This window comes from Chrysochloris asiatica, unplaced genomic scaffold (genome assembly GCF_000296735.1).
Source record: "Chrysochloris asiatica unplaced genomic scaffold, ChrAsi1.0 scaffold00054, whole genome shotgun sequence".
Taxonomy (NCBI): Eukaryota; Metazoa; Chordata; class Mammalia; order Afrosoricida; family Chrysochloridae; genus Chrysochloris; species Chrysochloris asiatica.
In genome coordinates, this window is record NW_006408572.1 from 14,484,749 (window position 1) to 14,508,221 (window position 23,473).

At 41.4% G+C, this 23,473-nt stretch overlaps 1 protein-coding gene across 1 annotated transcript in view; it reads left to right on the forward strand.

Annotated features, from left to right (window-relative positions):
• The window catches only part of DNAH9 (dynein, axonemal, heavy chain 9), a 556,281-nt gene that overhangs the window by 466,407 nt on the left and 66,401 nt on the right, over positions 1 to 23,473 (forward strand). Inside the window, exons 58-61 of the mRNA XM_006863433.1 lie at positions 1,334 to 1,504; positions 8,040 to 8,162; positions 13,595 to 13,788; positions 20,214 to 20,362. Coding sequence (XP_006863495.1) covers positions 1,334 to 1,504; positions 8,040 to 8,162; positions 13,595 to 13,788; positions 20,214 to 20,362 — 637 coding nt within the window. The remainder of the gene's footprint in view (positions 1 to 1,333; positions 1,505 to 8,039; positions 8,163 to 13,594; positions 13,789 to 20,213; positions 20,363 to 23,473) is intronic.

The window sequence follows — 23,473 nt, forward strand, 5'->3', positions numbered from 1 at the left end:
TCTTGAAGCTAAGGGAAATCAAAGAAAAGACTGAAAATTTGAATAGCTAGGAATTGAAAAGGTCCAAATTATATCTTGGTTTTCATTTTCTTTAATGATTCTTTCTATTCATGTCACATTTGAAATATAGCATTCCAAATATTTACCTTTGTAACGAGCCAATATTTACATTTGATGCAATAGAATGTTTATTTATATGATTTTTATCTCATCTGACACCATAAACTATATTTTGTTACAATATAACTAAAGTAGAGTTGCTGTTAAGTGTCGTCGAATGAGTTCTGACTCATAGCAACTCTATATAGGGTTTCTAAAACTGTACATCTTTATGGCAGCAGAAACTCTCATCTTTCTCCCACAGAGCAGCTGGTGGGCTTGAACTGCTGACCTTGTGGTTTGCAGTCCAGTGCTTATCCTGTGGATACACCTTTTCACCTTGTAGGAAAGGTCTACTTTTAAAAGCACACTTAAAAGGACTCAGGAAATAATTGCAAGCTAATAGAAAGGAAAACAAAGACACATGAGATTTTAACAATTACCAGAAGGAAAATTCACTCATTAGAAATATTCTGTTGTTGTTATATGCCATCGAGTCAATTCTAACTCATGGTGACCCTATATAGGGTTTTTGAGGAGTGGCTGGTGAATTTGAACTCCCAACCTTGAGATTCAAACCGACCTTGTAGTCCAGTGCTTATCCTACAGTGCCACATCAGGACTCCAGAAATATTCTGGGTGCTTCTTATATGCAAGTGTCTGTTTTAGACAGCAGATGGCCCCATGCAGTAAGCTCTGAACCACAAGGTCGGCGGTTTGAGTCCACAAGATGAGGCTTTCTGTTCCTGCAAAGATTTACACTCTTGGAAACCCAAAACAGGGTCTCTATGAAGTCTGAACCGACTTAAAGGCACTTAACAACAATAACAACATTGTACAAGACATTGTTTCTATCTTAAAGAATTTTATGACTTCATGGATATAATCAGTGATCCCAGATATTTACTATTGACTGCATTTAACTTTTTATTTGGGGACAAATCAATTGGCTTAACTGAATTATTTTGGACATTGGTTTTTCATTGATCAAAGCTGTAGGCTCTGGTCTATAGGTCCCATCCCTTGGCCCACTCTGTGACAACATAGTATTTCATATGAGCAATCTAAAAATAGAGTTAATAACATGTGTTCTTACTGCTGTTGTCCCTACTTAGCAGGATATACTGGGAAAACATTTCTGTGGGCTGGAAAATTCTATTCTTCTCAGGTAAGATGGTTGGCTGTACCCAGAGAGGGCTGTGTAAATTACCAAACTCCTCCCTCTTCCCCCTAGGCCTTCAGTATTGTCTTCCAGAAGGCTGTAGAGAGGGCGGACCCCAATGAGAACTTAAAGGAGCGAGTGGCCAATCTGATAGACAGCATCACCTTCTCCGCATGCCAGTACACCACCCGGGGACTCTTCGAGTGTGATAAGCTGACCTACCTTGCCCAGCTCACCTTTCAGGTAAAAGGGGTTTGAAGAAGTTTCCAGAAGACAGGTCATGTAAAATAACTTGTTTTCTTCTAACATCACACTGCCCATAGTATGTCCAAACTATCAGTCTCTTCTTGTTGTTGTTGTTAAGAGTCGTCGAGTTGGTTCCTATTCATAGTGACCCTGTAAAGGGTTTCCAAGGAGCGGATGGTGAGTTTGAACTGCCAACCTCTAAGTAAAGTTAAAACATGAGAAAGAAAGTCAAATATAGTACATGCACACTGCCCCTGCCATTGTCCCACTCATGACAGACTTGATTAAGCCATCGTTGTACTTTTTCTTGATGAGCTTGAAAGAGAACTCAAGAATTTCATCAACATAGCCCCTCCAACATCCACTACCAACCAATCAAAGCTGGTCCTAAAGACGAAACCAGTAGGCCATACCAATTCCTAGATACTTTCAGAATGTTGTAAGAACTTTGCTAGAATATCTGTCATTATTTACCTTTAGGGTTCCAAGTTTACCATCCCAAACTTCCCCTGGGACAAGATATGTCACAGGTCTTTCTACAGGCAGAGAAATAGCATTGGCCTTAATATGTCTTAAAAAGCTTTGGTTTTCAAGGATTTGAGAATAGCAGCTTCCGATGTTGCTGCCTGTTTTTTTCCTTTTAGTTAATATTGTTGTTGTTTGGTGCCACCGAGTCAGTGCCGACCCATAGTTACCTTATGCACAGCAGAACGAAACACTGCCCGATCCTGGGCCAACCTCACAATTGTTGCCATGCTTGAGCCCACTGATGCTGCCACTTGGCCAATCCATCTCGCTAGGGGTCTTCCTCTTTTTCTCTGGCCCTCCACCCTACCAAGCATGATATCCTTCTCCAGTGATTGGTGACATTTTATATATTTTATATATGTTAACAATTCTATTTTCTTTTCATTCGGGGCCAGTCAGGTGTAACCTCATACTGAGTTGTCATCCATTGGGCACATTAAGAATGCGATTGTGGATCTACAATCCCATCACTTGTGATGTATATCTGGTCCTGCCCCAAAGTAATCAAAACACGTTTTCAGATTGAACACACCATTATGTTTCTATTACGCAATCACTTTGCAGTCATTCTCAACCCCACTGTTTATCCATGGTTGTCCAATGAATTATGAAAACGTGTTGCTGCATTTTTAATATTCTGCCCATAGAATCCTTCAATATTGCATCTCAAGGCTTGACTATTTTTTCTTCAGTTCTTTCAGCTTGAGAAATGCCAAGTATTTTCTTTCCTATTGGTTTTCCCTATTGGTCTTTGCACATTTCATTATAATGCTACTTTGTCTTCTTAGCATTTTCTGAACATTTAGAACCTCCAACCTTGCAATTAGTCACCCGACACTTAACCTCGGGCCCTTGCACTGTGAAGATCTTAGATCCAGGGGATGATTAATGCCAAGATGTATGGAGACCTCCAAAGCATACTGGGCCTAAGATGCTGAAGGGGACAAGGACCTCTCCCCAGAGCCTACAAAGAGAAAGTCTTCCCCAAGAGCCGGTACTCTGAATTTAGACTTCTACCCTCCTGAACTGTGAAAGAATGAAACCATCCAGTCGTATGTCTTCTATTATAGCATCATTAGATAATTAAGACAGACATCATGCTTGGTAAAGCAGATGGTTAGCAAAAAAGACAAAGCTACCCAACAAGATAGAGTCACACAGTGCCTACGGCAATGGGCTCCAATGTAAAAACAATTGGGACTACGATGAAGAACTGGGCAGTGTTTCTGTTGTGCACAGAGTCACTATGAGTTGGAACCAATTCAATGGCACCTAACAACAACCACACACAGCTATCGGTTTGTTCCTACCAGGGTGGTTTGCCTGTTTCTGTGATGCTGGAAGCTATGCTACAGGAATTTCAAATACCAACAGAGTCGCCCATGGTGGACAACTTTCAACAGTTTCCAGACAGACAGACTGGGAAGAAGAAATAGGTGGACCACTTCTGAAAATTTAGCCACGGAAAGTTTATGAATAGTACCCGAACATTGTCTGATAATAGTGCCAGAATATGATCCCCTCAGGTTGGAAAGCATTCAAAATACTTTTGGGTAAGAACTGCTTTCTTAAAGCATAGTCAACTTTAATGACGTAGATGGAGTAAAACTTTTGAGACCTTCATTTGCTGGTGTGGCGTGACTCTGAATGAGAAGAAAACATCCCTTAATAACTGTAGTATAAAATGTATGAAGTACAAACCTAGGAAAATTAGAAGTAATAAGAACTGAAAAGAAACACATCAAGATCTATATCCTAGGCATCAGTGAGCTGAAGTAGACTGGTAATGGCCATTTTTAATCAGAAAATTTAGTTAATATGGGGAATGAGAAACCGAAAAGGAATGAGGTTGCATTGTTAAAAAGAGTATTTCAAAACCTATCTTGAAGAACAGTGCTGTCCATGATAGGATACTATCCAAATAATTACAAGGAAGACCAGTTGGTATGCTATTGTTCCCATTGATACATCAACCACTAAAGCCAATAATGAAGAATTTGAAGAATTCTATCACCTTCAGCAATCTGAAATTGATCAAGCATGCACTCAAGATGCATTAATCATTAGTGGTGACTGGAATGTGAAAGTTGGGAACAGAGGTTGGCTGTTGGAAAGGTTGGTGAAAGAAATGAAGAGATCATATGACAGATATTATCAGGCAAATGACTTATTCATTGCCAATACCTTTTTCAACAGCAAAAACAGCAATTATACATATGGACCTCACCAGAGGGAACACAGAAACCATCCATGGAAAGAAACAATGGAGAAGTTCAACATCATCAGCCCAAACAAGGTCAAGGACCAACTGTGGAGCAGAGCAATTGCTCACATGCAAGTTCAAGTTGAAGCTGAAGAAAAGTACAAGTCCACAAGAGTCAAAATATAACCTGGAGCATATCCCATCTGAATTTGGAGACCATGTCAGGAATTGATTTGACCCATTGAACACTACTGGCTAAAACCAGAGGAGTTGTGGGATGTCATCAAGAACACCAGACATGAAAGAAAGCAAAAAAAAAAAAACCAAAATGAATGTCAAAAGTTACTTTGGATATAGAGAAGCTAAAGCAATGAGAAAAAATGAAGCAAAAGAGCTTAAGAGAAAATTGCAAAGGAAGGAAAAAGTCCAAGAAGACAAAGTAAAGCATTTTAATGAAACGTGTAAGACCTATAGAAAACCAATAGGGAGTAATACACTTGGCATTTCTCAAGCTAAAAAACTGAAGAAAAGTATTCAAGCCTTGAATTGAAATATTAAAGGATTCTATGGGCAAAATATTGAATGAAGCAGAAAGCATCAAAAGAACATGGGAGGAATACACAAAGCCACTGTACCAAAAAGGATTGATCAATGTTCGAACATTTCAAAGGGTAGCAGATGATCAAGAACTGATGGTATTAGAGATGGAGTGGCTGGGAACTCTAGACTCAGAGAGGGAGAGAGGCTGTGTGCTGATGACTGCGGGGCAGGCTTGGAGGGTATACACTTTGGTTGGTTGATGATGCATGCAGGGAATTGTAACCATGACAATGAAACAATATATGATAGGATGAATGTAAAGCTAATGCTCTCCCATGTAAATTGTCACATAATTCACAATAAAACATTAAAATAACTGATGATAATTGAAGTAAGAAATCTAAATTGCACTTATTCAATCTGTGTACTGCAAATAATCTTAGAAGCTGGAGTATTTAGTTAGTTTGTTTGTGTTTGGTTGGTTGGTTGGTTGGTTGGTTTAAGGATGGCTAAAACAAAAAGTAAAAACTGAAAATAGCAAATATCAGCCAAGATATGGGGAAACTGAAACTCTTAACCATTGTTACTGGGAATGCAAAATGGTATCACTTTTGTGGAAACTTGTGTGATGCATCCTCAAAAAACTAAAAATAGTACTACCAAATAACTCAGTAATTCCATTCCTAGACATATACCCCAAAGACTTAAAAGCAGAGACTCAAATAGAGACTAATACACCAGTGTTTATTACAGCACTATTCAAAGTAGCCAAAAGGTGGAAACGACGTAAATGCCCATAATGCCTGAATGAAGATACACAATGCAGTATATACATGCAATTGAATGCTACTCAGTCAGGAAAAATAAAGTCTTGATACATGATGCAATATGATGAAAGTGGAAGACATGCTATGTAAAATAAGTCAATCACAAAAGGAAAAGTATTATAGGACCTTACTCTCATATACAAAAAGACAAAAAAACAACAACACCCACAAATGTATAGAGAACAACATTAATGATTAGCCAGGGACAAGAGGAAAGGGGAAGGAGGCAAACAGTGATAGAAATTCCTGTCACATAATACCTGAGGTCTTAAGAATTTGCAAGCTGTCATCCAAGGCACAACAATTGTCTCTATTCACATGGAGCAACTGAGGGTAAAATAACATCGTGGCTAGAGGGAGGCTATGGAACGTGAGGCTAATTGTCTCCATGAACAATTTGCTCCTTTGCCAGGAGACCAGAAGAACTGGATGGTGCCCAGCTACCATTACTAAACATTTTCATCAAAGATTTTTTTTAGAAGAATCCTGATCAAAAGGGGTCGGGGGAATACAGGACAACATTTCCAATTCTTATGGACTGTAAGCTTCCTGGATAAACCTCTGAAACTACTGCCCTGAGATCATCTTTAAACCTTAGAGCAGAAATAGTCCTTGAAGTCTGTCTGCCTTGAGCATTGTGTGCTGTTAAGAGCTATCTCTATGGGAACAAATTGATAACAGCAACTTGAAAGATTAGATCGGACCCTTGGGGGACAGCAAAGTTATGTAACTGGTGGAAGAACATTTCAGAAAAGGGGTCGATGAGAATGGGTGCACAATTCGGAGAATGTGTGGTGCTGTGGGCTAATGCGTCAGACAGCAAAGTCGTTTGAACTGCAAGGTCGGTGGTTCAAGCTCACCAGCTGCTCCTTGGAAACCCTGTACAGGATCGCTATGGGTCGGAATCGACTTGACGGCACTTAACAACAACAACAACAACAATCAGTGTCACTAAAAGGTACATGTAGGGAAAACAGCATCTACTCCATGTGAAGTAAGTCAGACACAAAAGTACAAACATTGTATGGTCCTACTAATAAAAAAATACCAAGAGCAAACAAATGCATAGGGACCCAAATTTGTCGTGGTTACCACTGGCTCAGGGGAGGAGACAATGAGGCTGACTGGTCAAGGTGTTGAGTCTCTAGGGTGATAGAAAACTTTCGGAAATGGATAATGGTGATGTGGCATAATAGGATGAATGTAATGTCACTGAATCGTACCCTAAAGTTAAGATGGCAAACTTCTGTTTTATTTTGTGCACCACAATAAAAAAAAATTTTTTTAAAGCTTATCGTATCAGGGAATTGTGAATAAAACTTACAAATTTTTAATGGTTAAAAAAAAAAAAGTGTACACTCCATGACATTTATGATTGTTGTTGTGAAGTGCTGTCGAGTCGATTCTAATCCATAGTGACCCTGTGTAGGGTTTCCGAGGAGGGGCTGGTGGGTTTGAACTTCCGACCTTGAGGTTAGCAGTCCAGTGCTAATCCTACAGTGCCACACCATATACATATAATAAAGTAGCCTGTTGTTGTTGTTAAGTGCCATCAAGTCGGTTCTGACCCATAGCGACCCTGTATAGGGTTTCCAAGGAGCGACTGGTGAGCTTGAACCACCAACCTTGTAGTTCAAACGGCTTTACAGTCTGGCCCATTAATCCACAGCACCACACCAGGACTCCTAGCCAAGATATATTGTTGTTATTTGTAAGTGCCATCGAGTTGGTTCTGACCCATAGCGACCCTGTATAGGGTTTCCAAGGAGCGACTGGTGAGCTTGAACCACCCCCTGTATAATGTTCCCAAGGAGCGGCTGGTAAGCTTGAACCTCAATGGTGACCTTGTAGTTCAAACCGACTTTGCAGTCCAGCGCATTAACCCACAGCACCACACTAGGATTCCAAGGTATATTTGTGGTTGTTGTTGTTAGGTGCCATCAAGTCAGTACCGACTCATAGCAACCTTATGCACAACATAACGAAACACTGCCCAGTCCTGGGCCAACGTCACAATTGTTGCCATGCTTGAGCCCATTGATGCCGCCACTTTGCCAATCCATCTCACTGGGGGTCTTCCTCTTTTTCTCTGACCCTCCACCTTACCAAACATGATATCCTTCTCCAGAGACTGGTCCCTCCTGACAATATGTCCAAAGTATGAGAGACAAAGTTTGGCCATCCTGACCTCCAAGATATATGGCTAGCCACTGTGTATATCTAAGTCACCCTCATGTCTGGGATTAAAAACAGATTCACTCAGAAATGACTGGCATGTGTATATGCTTTCTTTCATTCTATCCTCTTTAAATAACCAAACTGACTGGGCACACTCTGGTATGCAAAGCTGCAGTAATCACAGTGAGTGACAACCCCTAGTATCTCCAGGACCCAGAGACTGCCACCAGAAACATGGTGTCATTCCATATTGCAGATTCTCCTAATGAACCAAGAGATCGGGGCAACAGAGCTGGATTTTCTGCTTAGATCTCCAGCACAAACCGGCATCACGAGTCCTGTGGAATTCCTCTCTGATCAGGCCTGGGGCTGTGTCAAGGTTAGTGTACACACACATGCACACAAACCAGTCACCATTGAGTCATCCCAAGTCATGTCAACCTCATGTGTACTAGAGTATGCTCCATGGGATTTTCAATGGCTGAATTTGGGGAAGTAAATCACCAGACCTTTCTTCCAAGGTGCCTCTGGAGGAATTTGAACTTCTAAACTCTTGGTTGGCAGCTGAGTGCATTCACCTCTTGCACCATCCAGGGAATCCTCTGCATTAGTACTGATCCCTAGGAAACAGTGAGGTTCTCATCTCTCAGGGTTTTGCTTGAGCACTTGTCCCTATGAAGTCTGCAGAGCTCATGGAACTAAGAGTTAAAGGTAAGTATATCCCTTTACCTGCACCCCCACAGCATGGCTTACCCTTTCTTACGTTGCCTGCAGGAGATTTTGAGGGACCAGTGTGTTCGTGCCAGCTTGTCTGATTCAGGCGCTGCAGCCCAGCATGTGGGCATATCTGTGAGGCCCCAGTATTCATGGGAGAATTCCATGACAAAGACATGTGCTCAGGCTGTGTGCAGGCATCGCCACTGATAACTCAGATTTAAAGCAGGGGATGTAGTCAATGCTTAATGAATGGTTAATGATACTATTGTTGTTGTTGTTAAGTACCATGGAGTCAGTTCCAACTTACAGCGACCCTACATAGGGTTTACGGGAGCAGAAAGTCTCATCTTTCTCCTGTGGAACGGCTGGTAGTTTCGAACTGCCGACCTTGAGGTTAGCAGCCCAATTCATAACCACTACACTACCAGAGCTCCTTGATACTGTTGTTAGTTACTGTTGAATTCGATTCCACTCATGACAAACGACAGAACACAACGTGGCCTGGTCTTGCACCATCTTCATAATTGTCAGTCTGCTCAAATTCATTGTTGCAGCCACTCTGTTCTGAGTGTCTTCCCTCTGACTGGGCTTATCTTCCAGTACTATGTTGTGACCCATAAGGCTTTCAGTAGCTGATTTTCCAAAGTTGATCACCATGCTTCTCTTCGTAGTCAGCCTCAGTCTGGAAACTGTGCCGTAACCAGAGTTGACCTTGCTGGTATGAAATGCTGGTGTCGTAGCGAGCCACCATGGCACAACAAGCTGACAGACAAATGTAGGAGACTCTTCTCAGTAAATGAAAGCTGATTGTGATCCCAGTTCTGACTGTAATTACACAGCTCTACGTGGATAGCTGCTGTGGTTGGCACGGGTTGTGCTGAGGGCATTTATCCAGAGAAAGAAAAACATTTCGAGATTATGAGTTGCCCAAATAAGACAAGTCAAGTTGCCTTTCTAGTTTCTCACAAAATCATCGGCAGCCAAAAGAAAAAGGTCATAAACAATAAATAATTCACACAAGCTCTCATTTGACGTACTTCAACTCTCAGGCTTTTGTGCAATTCAGTCTTATTCCTCCTCTTTTGACAATTGAGTTGCTTTGCTTTGCTTTGCTTTGTCTTGTGAGCTAAGCTCATCTAGCTGTGCTAAGGCTTTTACAAAACAGTCAAGCTTTGTCGCTCTCTCTCAGTGGTGGAGAAACAGAGTCCAGACCCATCAAACTTAAAGCACAGAACAGGATGTGAGCAGGTGAAACACAATACGATGTGCAGTGCATATTATTGAAAGCTTTGACGAACGCTCTTTTTAAATGTTCCCTTGGATTTTAGCCTAAAGAAACAAAATAAGTAGAATTGAATAGGACATGATTTAAAAAAAAAAATGTTTGAAAGCATTCTACCTAATGAGGAAGGTTGATTGTCTTGTTTCCCCAGAAGAAAAAAAGAAAGTGAGCAGGTAATGAATGACGTCTTGGGGATAAAGTGCTGATTTTATTACCTTCCTTAGTAAGGGTTTATTTAAGTCCCATCAAATGCTGAACTTGAAAGTAACGGTCATGTTTTGTTCTTCGCTAGAAAGTCTTGCCTGCAATAACGCCTTTTTGGTCTTTAAGCAGGCCCCTTACTACCACTTTGGATGCCAATTTAGCAGAGTTGTATTTTGCTACACAGCCCAACGTAATTAGGTTAATTAGTCATTTCCATTTGGGTTATTAGAGGGCTAGCAATCTCTTTCCCTCATTTGGAATATTCAATGTTGCAACTGTGTTTAATCCAGAGCTGCAAGCGTGTTTCAGATGTGATCGCGGCAGCTGGGAGCAGTGATCACAGGATAATTTGCCCAGTTTGGTGGTGACAACAGAGGGGGTAATGGGACTGCAGAAGGGTTAACGATGATCCAAGCTGGGAAGGAGTGAAGTGGCTGCCTAGGAGAAGACAGACGTTCGCTCCTCAGCACAGAGAGAAATAATTACAGAAGCTGCAATGTTACTCATGCGATCAAGATCCCGCCTGCTGGCTACACACATGTCAAACTGTATTAATTGAGCACTTTTTAAGTGCCAGTCAGTCAAAGTTATACAAAGTATGTTGTTGTTGTTATGTGCCATGAAGTCGGTTCCAACTCATAGCCACACTGTACAGGGTTTCCGAGGCTGTAAATCTTTACGGGAGCAGAAAGCCTCATCTTTCTCCCATGGAACAACTAGTAGTTTCGAACTGCTGACCCTGAGATTCACAGCCCGATTTATAACCACTATGCTACCAGAGCTCCTTATATAAAGGTATAAAAACCTAAAAAGATTCCTGCCCACAGTCTTGTAGAAATAGCAGACAACTAGACCACCAATCCCAATTCAGTAGTTATTGACATCCCAAAGAACGTGGGAGGGCTTTACAATATTCAAAGTATTATTAGCTTTGATAAGGCCATAGAATGAAATATACAGATAAAGATTATTTGACCTCATCCCATAAATCCGGGATGGGGACCGTCCAGTCCACAGACTGTATAAAGCCCACAGAATCATTTGGTCTGGCCCTGCCAAGGCAACCGCAGTTCCAGACATCACATTGTTGTTCTTGTCAAGTGCTGTGAAGTCAGTTCTGACTCATAGCAACCCTGTATAGGGTTTCCAGGGAGCAGCTGATGAGCTTGAACCACCCACCTTAAGGGTGAGTTAATTAAATGTTTGAGCAAATATAGCTGGCTAATTTTTAAGTTGGTAATTTTGTATGGCCTGCGAATGATGTTTCAATTTAGCCAAAAAAAAAAAAAAAAAGATTCCTCACCCCTGCTATAAATTAAAAACAACAACAAAAAAATTCCCACAAAGGTTTAAAAACCGGCTCATAAGTTGTGGAGCTGAGACCATGAGAACAGGACACCCACATCTCAGCATCTCTTCCACCATTCTGCGTGCTACCCCACATCACTTCATACCAGTATGAAGGAGGGTGTGTTCCCTGCTCTAAGTGGTCAGGAGGTCAGGACAAGGGTGGGAAGCCACAGTACCCACAGGAAAGGACACGTAAAGCCAAGCCACAGGGTCAGTCACGTGGGGAAAAGCGTTCAGGCATGTTTCTCCATCCGTATCTCTCCCTTGTCATCTCTAAGGAATCCCTGGCTGATGAGAATGGGTAGCACACTTAGCCCCATGCTAACAGAAAGGTTGGCGGTTTGAGTCAACCTCAAGTTTCATCAGAAGAAAGACCTGGAGACCTACTTCTGAAAATTTAGTTATTGAAAATTGTATGTAGCGCAGCTCTAGTCTGACACACATGGGATCACTATGAGCTGGAATCTCCTCCATGACAATTGTTTTTGAAGTCATACTGCTTTCTGTTGTGCTCCATACTCTCCTCCCTCCAGGCTTTGACTTTGCTCCTTCACTTTCTTCTCTGCATCTGTCTGCCCAGTGGAGTCCTGCACACCAACCAAGGCCTCCCTCATCCCCTCTGTCTCCTGAGTTTAGAACTGTAAGCTACTTGGAAACATATGTCTTTTGCTCTTCATTGGGTTCCCAAGTACCTAGCACATAGTATACGTTCAATAAATCTTCAATAGACAAACTCATTCACTCAAAAACAAGAATGTATTTGGGTCCTTAATTCATGAGACTATGGCGCATGCTTTGAACACGCAGTAAATCTTTTAGTCTCATTGGAAAGACCAAGTGTATCAGCAGAGTTAAGGAATGATGGAGGTATCCAGAGAAGCAGCAACACCAGAGATGGAGGCAGAGATGGGGTCATGGAGAGAGGGAGCAGCTGAGGACTCTAGATTCATGGGAAGAGAGTGACTGAGAGCTGGCGGCCAGGAGGCAGACTTGCAGAAAGTGTCTTTTGGTGGTGTACATTATTATATATGCCTGAGTATTAAAAATAATAATAATAAAAGAGCTAAAATGAATAAACAGAAATACTGTTAACTGATGGTACATGGAAGGGATCATAATAATTGTGATGAAACTAGGTGTATGATTTGTTGAATGTAGAACTGATGATCTGCCCGGTAAACTTTCACTCAATTCACAATAAAATCTTAGAGAAAAAGGAAAGACTGGAGGGGCAAATTAAGACTAGAAGTCATAAATGTCAGTTCTGTGAGTAGTTCTGAGTGAGCTACAAAAGAGCTGCTATTATTGGTAAGTGCCATCAAGTCAGCTCTGACTCGCTGTGACCCTGTACAGGGTTTTTGAATAGTGGCTGGTGGGTTTGAACCACTTTCCTCACAGTTCAACCCAATCTTGCGATCCAGTGCTTATCCAGTAGGATCATACCAGGGCTTCCTAAAAGGAAGAGTAAGAGGACTGTATATGCTAGGTTAGAGAGGCTGTACTTCAAATGAGGGGTTGTTGATTTTGAACTGGAATTTAACAACTTATAGAGCTTTAATAAACAATCATCATGACCAGCACAAGAAAAAGAATGAATATTATTTGGTAAACGTTTGAACAGAACCTTCTCCAAGGCGGTAATAGGGTAAACCAAGAATCAAGTTGGGAATGAGTTTGCCACATATTCAAAGTTAGGGCATAACACAGTTTTAAATTCAGGAAATTCATCCCCCCACTTGGACAGAGTAGTAGAGGAATAAGAGACTTGCTTAAGTCTACAGATTGGAGAGAGACACTAAATGAAGAGATGTGGTGGGCAAGTTAAGCATTTAGATGTAATCTTTCTAGAAGTGGGCAGCCCAGGTTAACTTTAGAATTAGTATTAACCAAAGGTCATGATTGCAGAGACATTTTGAGGGAATTGAGAAGAGTTGGTGGTACAGTAGGTTTGGAGAGGAATCCAATCTCTATAACCAGAATAATAATAGTGCCCCCTCTTGTATAGCCTGCAGAGAAGTGAGAAGTGGTCATCATCTCATCTATTTATAGTACCCCAAACCTTTTGTCTCCTGAAAGCTTTGCTGAGGGTGAACTGATCAACATCCTTCTTCCTCCTTGAGTTATCCCAACATAATAACCCAGATGAGAGTATCAATGTGGCATAGGGTACCATTTTGTTTCTACATCCTCAACACAAAGCAAATTGCACCTGTCTGGAGAAATTGACGTTCATAACAGAAGTCTCTGAAATTCCCTAGGCACTTTCATCAATGGAAGAATTCTACAATCTGGATCGGGACATTGAGGGATCTGCCAAGAGTTGGAAAAAGTTTGTGGAGTCAGAAAGTCCTGAGAAGGAGAAATTCCCACAGGAGTGGAAGAACAAGACAGCCTTGCAGCGTCTCTGCATGATGAGGGCCATGCGGCCGGACCGGATGACCTATGCCATGCGGTAGGGAATGAGGGATGATGGTGTGAGCATGGGGCAGTCTCAATATGACCAGACTGTCAGGGCTGAGCTCCAAGATCATACATGTATAGTAATAAGACTCTTTGTAGAAATATCCAAAATCCTATGAAGCCTGTTACTCTGTGAATGCCATGGGTTTTTGTTGTTGTTGTTGTTGTTTTTAATTTAAGTGGGCAGCTTAGAAAGGTGTTGTCTTAGTTACTAGCACTGCTATATAAAACAAGTGGGTGACATGAAAGAACAGGAATTTCTTTTCTCATAGTTCAGGAGGCTAAAAGTCTAATTTCAGGGTGTGGCTACAGAGGGAGGTCCTTCTTTTCATTGGTAGCCCTGTGATGTCTTGGGCATTCCTTGTTGTTTTCCATTTTGGTGTTCCTTGGTGTTTGTCCTTTTTGGTGTCTGTCTTCTAACTGTATCTCTAAGTCTATTCTGCTCTTTTTATAACTCAGAAGGGATTAGGTTTAGGACCCACCTGCTCTGATATGAACTCACTTACATGACATAAGAAAATTCCAGTTTCTAAACAGGGTCATATTTTTAGATGCAGGATGTCTTAGTTATCTACTGCTGCTATCACAGATAGATTTAATATCACAAGTAAAAGACTTAATGAACAGAAATGTATTTTCTCACGGTTTAGAAGGCTAGATGTTTGAATTCAAGATGCTTGCTTTGACGGAAGGCTTTCTCTCTCTGTTGGCTCTAGAGAAAATCCTTGTCTTCTTTCAATATCTGTGGGTCTGATGTTCCTTGAAGATCCCCATGTGTCTTGGCATCAATCTTCTCTTGGGTCTAGGAGGATCTCATCTCAGGGACTCTAAGTCCAAAGAACACAGTCCACTCCAGCGCTTCTTTTTTGGTGGCACTGAGATCCCTTTGACCGCCGTTAACATGTCTTTTGTGTCTCTAAAAAGATTTACTCAAAATGCAATCTAATCCTGTCGACTCTATCCTGTCTCATTTACATAAATGCATCTACTTCTGCCTCCTTAACATCCTAAAGGTTAGGATGTACAACACAGGATAATTACATCAGATCACAACATAATTATATAAGACTGAGAATCATGACCTACCCAAGTTGACACACTTTCAGGGGACAAAAATTCAATCCATGACACAGAAGTTAGGATTTCAACATATATTTGGGGAAAATATAATTTCATTTCATAATAGATATGCTAACCAATCCAAATATTGAGATGGGGCGCTCATAGTGAAATTCAGAGAAGAGGTGAAGAAATCAGCCTTACAGGGAAGAGCATCTCTGTCCATCACAAAGAAACAACATCAGGAAAGATGATTCTGACTATAGTTGGGATTGTAGAGGGATGCCAGAAAACTTAGAAGAATTTTCTCTCCAAACACAACCTAATTGTATTGGCTTTTATTTCCTCTGACAAGTTGGAAATAAGATGAGTAGTTGAGTTTGTGTGGAAAAGGAGATGGCAAGGTTGAAGATTTGAGGAGAGTGAAAAGGTTTGAAATAAAATCTTTAAAAAAAAAAAAAAAAACAAAGGCAAATCAGGGAAATTCAAAGCTTTCCTAGTAGCGATGAAGAGCAGTCTAGTGAAGAGCTTGCATTGGTAGGGGCACTGATCGTCACCAGTGCATGATCATCTCCAGCAGCATTTAGCAACCTGGATGTAGATGCATTTAGCATCCCAGATGTATATGTATTTAGCATTCCAGATGTAGATGCATTTAGCATCCCTGATGTAGATTCAGAATTGACCTGATCTAGAGCTTGAGTCATTTTAAGTGGGACTGTTGGAAGAAGAGTTTGGCCATGGAGGTAAGGATACTGGCAAGGAAATTACTCAAAGGCATGTTATTGTTGTATGCTTACATATCTTGTTGTTGTTATGTGCTGTGGAGTCAGTTCTGACTCATAATGACCCTGTACGAGGTTTCCAAGGCTGTAAATCTCTACAGGAGCAGAAAGCCTCATCTTTCTCCCGTGGAACAGCTGGTAGTTTCGAACTTCTGACTCTGAGGTTAGCAACCCAATTCATAACCACTACGCTACCAGATTACAACAGGATAAAAATGTTGCCTGGGCCTACACCACCTTCATGATCACTTGTCTGTTTCAGTTCATTGCTACAGTCACCATGTATTTTGAATGCCTGAGAGTCAAAGGCCTCTTCTTCTAGCACTAAATCAGGCAGTATTCTGTTGTGATTCATGAGACTCTCTTTGGCTAATTATCAAGGTAAAAAATCACCAGGTCTTTCTTCATAGACCTGGAAGCTCTGCTGAAACCTGTTGACCCTGCTGGTATTTAAAATGTCAATGGCATAGTGTCAGTATCACAGTAACACATTATCCATAACAGTACCATTAACTGACAGGTGGTAGATGAGATGGAATAGACCATGCAAATATATAGAATCAGAAATTAGATCTGTGAGTGCCTATGGCTTGAGATGGAGTCCTAGTGTGGTGCTGTAGGATAAGCACTGGACTGCAAGGTTGATTTGAACTTCAAGGTCAGTGGTTCAAACTCACCATTCTCTCCTTGAAAACCCTATACAGAATTGCTATGAGTCAGAACTGACTTGGTGGCACTTAACAACAACAAAGGGCTTGAGATGGGAGCAGGGATTAATCAAATATGCATGAAGGATCGATCTTATTGGGGTGGTTAGAATGTTCTAAACTCGACTATAGTGATGATTGTAAAACTTGGTAAAATTACTAAATTCATTTAATTGTACACTTAAAATAGGTGAATTTTATGATATATAGCTAATACCTCAGTTGTTATTAAGTACAGTGGAGTCGGTTCTGACTCATAGTAACCCTGCACAGGGTTTCCGAGGTTGCACATCTTTATGGGAGCAGAAAGCCTCATCTGTCTCCCATGGAACAGCTGGTAGTTTCGAATTGCTGATCGTGAGATCAACAGCCCTATTCGTAACCACAATAAGCTAGTTTAAACAAAAAAAGAAGACTAGGTATGCAGTTGCTATTGGACAGGAGTAGAATGAAGAGAGTAGGAGAATGGTAGGAAAACAGCAGAGAGGTCAAGATATTGAAGATCCTACATTTATTATGGCACCAGTCCACACACAGAATAGGTGAGGTAGAATAAATCACTCAGAGAAATCTAAAGATAGAAGATTTGGGCCAGGAAATGGAATGTTTCCACTATGGTTTCAGAAAGAGAACAAATTCCCAAAATGACGAAGGTGAACGTCTGATCATGGAAAAAGGAGCTGAAGCGGAAAAGAAATCAAGATGATTAGAGTTGAGGTCACTAGGAATAGAGAGGATTACCCCATGGACGCTGGTGTCACCTACGATGATAGAAAGTCGATGACCACGAGGTGGTCATGAAATTCAGACAATGGCCAAAGGAGCAATAGATGGCCTTGATGTCCAGTGGTGATGGCAGGAAGCCAGGGTAGTTGAACCACAATGGGACACAAGAGTAGGGAAGTAATGAACTGGATAGTGAGAAGGACACTGACCCCACCTCTGGATCCAAAGTATATGGCATACACCCAACCCCCCACTTATCAACATGGCTGGGTTTCAGAGAACAGGTCATTATATAAAAATCAGCAGGATGCAAAAATAGAGGATGACCACATCAGATCACAAAACGGAGGATGATTACATCATTACATAACAACCAAATTGCATTATTATATAACTGCCAAATCACTGAGAATCATTACCCCCACCAACCTGACACAGAACCTTTACCATCAAAGCCAGTATTGATCTCGCCTTACACCTGGGTATTCATAACATCAGTTGTGTATCGTTAATGTGCAAAATAGTAGGGGAGTAGTTTTTTTTTACTATTGGCCTGAATGTGCAACGTCAGATAATGAGGTAGTTATTAAGTAAGTTGCACGTACCTAGGAGAACGAACATAATTAAGAATGCTACCAGGGAAATGATATCTTTGAGGGAGAGGGGATGTCTCAGTTAAGAGCGGGAGATGGTTCAGATATTCAGTAACTTGTTTGCAGCTGTTTAGCATGTTACGTTTTGTTTAACATAAACCAAAACGCTTTGGAAGAGAATCTTGGTAAATGGAATGAGAGGACAGGAAGCACAAAGAATGAGGGAACATGAGCGAACATATATAGATGACTTGTTGTTGTTAAGTGCCTTCGAGTCGGTTCCAACCCATAACGACCCTGTATAGGGTTTCCGAGGAGCAGCTGGTGAGTTGAGCCGCCGACCTTGTGGTTCAAACCAACTTTACAGTCCAGCGCATTCACCCGCAGCGCCACACCAGGACTCCTAAAGAGCCTTAAATGTTGAAACAGAAGATAGTCAGGATACAAGGTACGGAGGACTTGACTTCCTAACAGTTTTCAGAAAACATTGGTCCTGGAAGTCTCCTGGTCCATGAAGGGTGATGTGAGGGAACAGCAGGCCTCATAGAATGAGTCAGATATGGCCTGACGTCAACAGCTGTTGACTTCATCAGTAAGTGATGCACTTCTAGTTGGTCTTAGCTCGGTAACTCTCTTGCTCCATGAGTAAGTCTTTTAATTTCTATGTTGTTGTCGTTGTTCATTGCCATCAAGTCAACTTCCACTCATGAGGACCTTGTGTATATAACATAAGGAAACATTTCCCAATTCTGTGCTGTCTTCATGATTGTTGAAATACTAAATTCCATTGTTAATAGCTACTGAGCCAATCAATCTCATTGATAATTTCCCCTTTTTTTGTTGGCCCTCTACTTTACCAAAAGGAGCCCTGGTGGTGTAGAATAAGCACTAGACTTCCTAACCAAAAAGTTGGCACCCGCTGCTCCACAGGAGAAAGATGAAGCATTCTGCCCAGGAAACATATACAGCCTCGGAAACCCTATATAGGATCACTGTGATTCAGAATCGACTCAATGGTCATATCAACTCAAAAATCATATCAAACATGATTTTATTTTCTAATGATTGTTCTTTCCTGGTGATGTGACCAAAATAAGCAAGTCAAAGTCTTGCTAACCTCACTCCTATGCAACATCCTACTTGTATTTCTTTTTCTTCTTTTTTTTTTCCTCAGGCAGTCTTTGTACTTGGTATTTTTCACCAGCTCCATAGCTCAAATGCATCAATTCTTCTTCTGTCTTCTACTCTCATGGTTTAGCTTTCACATGCATGTGAGACCATTGAAAAGACCTACCGTAGCAGGACCTTATCCAGAGAAGCAGGGACACCAGAGATGGAGGCAGAGATGGGGACATGGAGAGAGGGAGCAGCTGAGGACTCTAGACTCATGGGAAGAGAGGGACTGAGGGTTGGTGGCCAGGAGGCAGGCTTGCAGAATGTGCACTTTGGCGGTGTGAATTATATATGCCTGAGTGTTTGAGAAAAAAAAGAGCTAACATGAATAAAGAGAAATACTGTTAACTGATGGTACATGGAGGGGATTATAATCATTGTAATGAAACAAAGTGTATGATTTGTTGTTGAGTGTAAAACTGATGATCTGCCCTGTAAACTTTCATTCAAATCACAATAAAAACTTTAAAATAAAATCAAGAAGACCTGTCGTAGCTGGGTCAGCCGCATCTTAGTCATCTGTGTGTTATCTTTGTTTTCTAAAGCTTTTAAGAAGTCTTTTGCAGCAGACTTTTCCAGTGCAATGTTTTGTTTGGTTTCTTGACTGTTGCCTCCATGATGGTTGGTGGTTATGTACCGTGAGTCGGTTCCAACCCATAGCGACCCTGTACAGGGTTTCCGAGACTGTAAATCCTTTACGAGAGCAAAAAGCCTCATCTTTCTCCCATGAAACGGCTGGTAGTTTCAAACTACTGACCTTGCAGTTCACAGCCCAATTCGTAATCACTACGCTACCAGAGCTCCTTATGGATGCTGATTATTGATCCAAGCAGAATGAAATCCGTAACAACAACCTCTTCATTTTATCATGATATTGTTTATCACTCCAGTTGTGAGGATCTTCATTTTCTTCATGTTTGGGTGTAATCCATACTTGTTGTTAAATGCCATCCATTTGGTTCCACCTCATAATGACCTACATAGGGTTTCCCAGAAGCAGCTGGTGGGTTTGAACCGCCTACCTTTCGTTCTGTTGTACACAGGGTTGCTATGAGTTGGTACTGACTTGATGGCACCTAACAACAACACCTTTCAATCCAAACCACACCAGGTCTGCTAATCCATACTTCCAGGCCTCCATTTTTCAAAGGTTGTTTGTTTGTTTTTTAAGTTTTTACTGTGAATTGAGTGATAGTTTACTTGGGAGAACTTCAGCTTTTCATTCATTCTATCATATTTTGTTTCATTACAACGATTACAATCCCCTCCCTGCATCATCATTCAACAGCATTTGCTTCCAATCCCTCTGTTGTTGTTTTTTAACTGATATGTACAAACAGCATATTCACCCATATACTTTTTATTTTCTGGCAGAGATTTTGTTGAGGAGAAATTAGGAAGCAAATATGTGGTGGGAAGATCGCTTGATTTTGCAACCTCATTTGAAGAATCAGGACCAGCCACTCCCATGTTTTTTATCCTGTCTCCAGGTGTGGACCCATTGAAGGATGTGGAAAATCAAGGTGAGAAACGGAGTCAAAGCTGTGCTGGCCCATGACCTTTCACCCTTTGGGTCCGTCCGGTTCTCTTTTCCTGATTCAAAGCTCATTGGCTAACCAGATAGAAGTCAGGCTATTGTCGAACCAACCTCAAAGGTTCATCCACCAGTAAAAGAAAGAAGCAATCTAGGGTACGCAGGGCAGACTCCACAGTAACAAGTTCATGAGAACACCTTATCCCCTCACATCCATCTTCCTCACTGGAGCCAGAACAATCCTTCTGAATCTTCCCGATCCTTTTACAAACTTAAATCCTTTCATAGGCTCCCATTGCCCTCAGATAAAATCCAAGCTCCTTAACTCAGGCCTGCAGGGAATTTCATCCTCCAGCCCCTTCCTGTTTCACTAACCTTCTTCACTATACTTGTTTCCTGTTGCTACTTTGGCAAATTACTACAAATTTAGTGGTTTCAAAACTGCACGTTTAGTATTTGATACTTCTGGAGGACAGATGTCCTAAATGTCCTAAATGAATCTTACTGAACTAAAGACAAGGTGTCATTCAGGCAGCATTTCTTCTGAACACCCCAGAGGAGAATCCATTTCCTTGCCTTTTTCAGTCTTGGTTTATGGTTCTCTTTCTTCATCTTCAAAGCAGTCAGTCTCTCTCTTTCTTTCTCTGTCATACATGTGTGCTCACAAATACACACACTCACACACACACACATACACACCTCTGCTTCCATCATCGTGTCTCCTTCTCTAACCCTGCTAACTCCTTCTTTCCTTATAAGGACCCTTATGGTTGCATTAGGAGCTCTGATAGTGCAGTGGATTACGAACTAGGCTGCTAACTGAAAGGACAGCAGTTCGAATCTACCAGCCACTCCACAGGAGAAAGATGAGGCTTTCTGTCCCTACAAAGACACACAGCATTAGAAACTGTATACAGCATCGCTATGATAAGAACCAGCTTCACGACACACACAGAAACAACAATAACACAAGGATTACTTGGATAATCTCTTTATTTTAGGATCTACAACTTCATCACATCTGCATTGTACTTTTTGCCAGTTCAGGTAACATACTCATAATTTCTCTGGGTGCACCGTAGATTACGAATTGGGCTGCTGACTGCAGGGTCAACAGTTTGAATCTACCAGCTGCTCTGCAGGAGAAAGATGAGACCATCTGCTCCTATAAAGAGTCACAGCCTCGGAAACCCCATACAGGATTGCTATGAGTCAGGACCAACGCCGCTGCACATAACTACCACTCATTGGTAGGTTCCAGAAATTAGGACATGGATATCTTTAGGGCCCACTGTCCTGCCGGCCACATTTCCCTATTGCTGTACATTCTCCACTGCAGTCATCATGACGAAGCCCTTTCAGATCTCTCCAGTATTCTAGGTCCCCTCCTGTGTCCTTTAGCAGGCTTGTTTCTACTCTTTCTTCAGATGTCCAACTTCAGTGGTACCACCTCCAGGAAGCCCCGGTTGATTTCCAAGATTCTAGGCTCCTTTCTTAGGTGCTCCTACAGACCACCTTTATGTACACTGCATTCTAATTGTTTAATGACTAGAATGCTTACCTTGGGAAGTAACTGGTTTAGCCATGAGAATGGGTGTGAAAACAAAGGAAGAGGGTCACCAATGAGAAGGCTCAGGACTGAGAGATGAATAACATCAGCATGCAAATGTTAGCTGCTGCTGCTGGTGGTGGTGGACCGTGGAGTGGGTTCCAACTCATAGCACCCCTGTGTAGGGTTTCCGAGGCTGTAAACCTTTACGGGAGCAGAAAACGTCATCTTTCTCCCGTGGAATGGCTGGTAGTTTCGAACTGCTGACTTTAAGGTTAGCAGCCCGACTCATAGCCACTACACTACCAGAGCCCCTTAAATGTTAGCAACAACAACAAAAAATCATCTAGTTTGTAATCATTGCAATGAAATGATAGTGTAAATCCAATGTTCTCCCATGTAAAATATCACTCAATTCACAATAAAAATTAAAAAAAAAAATCATCTAGTAATGATGAGAAGAAACAGGGCAAGAGGAGGAAAATCACAAGTATGGTGCCATGTGGTTGTTGTGAAGTGCCGTTGAGTCGGTTCCAACCCATAGCGACCCTGTATAGGGTTTCCAAGGAGCAGTGGGTGAGCTTGAACCACTGACCTTGCAGTTCAAATGGCTTTGCAGTCTGGCGCATTAACCCACAGGAGTAACCGATATTCTCAAGGAATGGGTTTGACAAAGGAACAGCAAAAGACTAAGAAGAAACTTTAGAAATCCAAAATAAATACACACATATTCAAACACATACAACTCATGTATATTTTCTCCAACTCAAACATTCACTACACATGCCCGCAATGTGAGGAGAGCTCACAGAATAAAAGTAAAGAGAGAGAGACAAAGATGTGGGAAACAGAGCAAGCTGTATGTCCGTAACTGGAGTTTGAGAACGAGGGAACACAGAAGTATAAAGGAGGAAATTATCAAAGAAATATTGGGGGAAATTTTCCAGAGATAAAGAAATATACAACTCTTCCACTTGACATGGCATGCCTAGTGCTACACAAATGCGTGTAAACAGCCAGCGCCCAGACACAGCTCAGTTCCCAAACACAAGGTAAAGAGATGATCATGTCATTTCAAGGGAATATAAATAGGTCACTAACAATGAAAGAAAACAAGAATGGGTGTCCTCTGGGCATATTGAATTCTCATGAACAAAACTGGCTCCTAGGAGACAATAGAGCAATATTTTCAAAGATGCATTTTGGACCTAGCAAAATGATGAAATAAATACACAGGTAAAAATGAAACACTATTGGTCACCCAAGGATTGAGACATATTACTTCCCATGATTCTTTTCTGAGAATCTATGCCAATAAAACAAAAGTTGTTGTTGTTAAGTGCCATTGAGTCAATTTTGTATAGGGCTTCTGAGGAACGGCTGGTTGTTTTGAACCACCAACCTTGTAATTCATATTAACCTTGCAGCCCAGTGCATTATCTGCAGTGCCACACCTGGACTTCAAAACAAGGGTACAAAATCAGAAATAAAAGGCATTGGATACCAAGACACTGCAACTAATCCAGAATAAAATACACTCTGGGGTAGCAA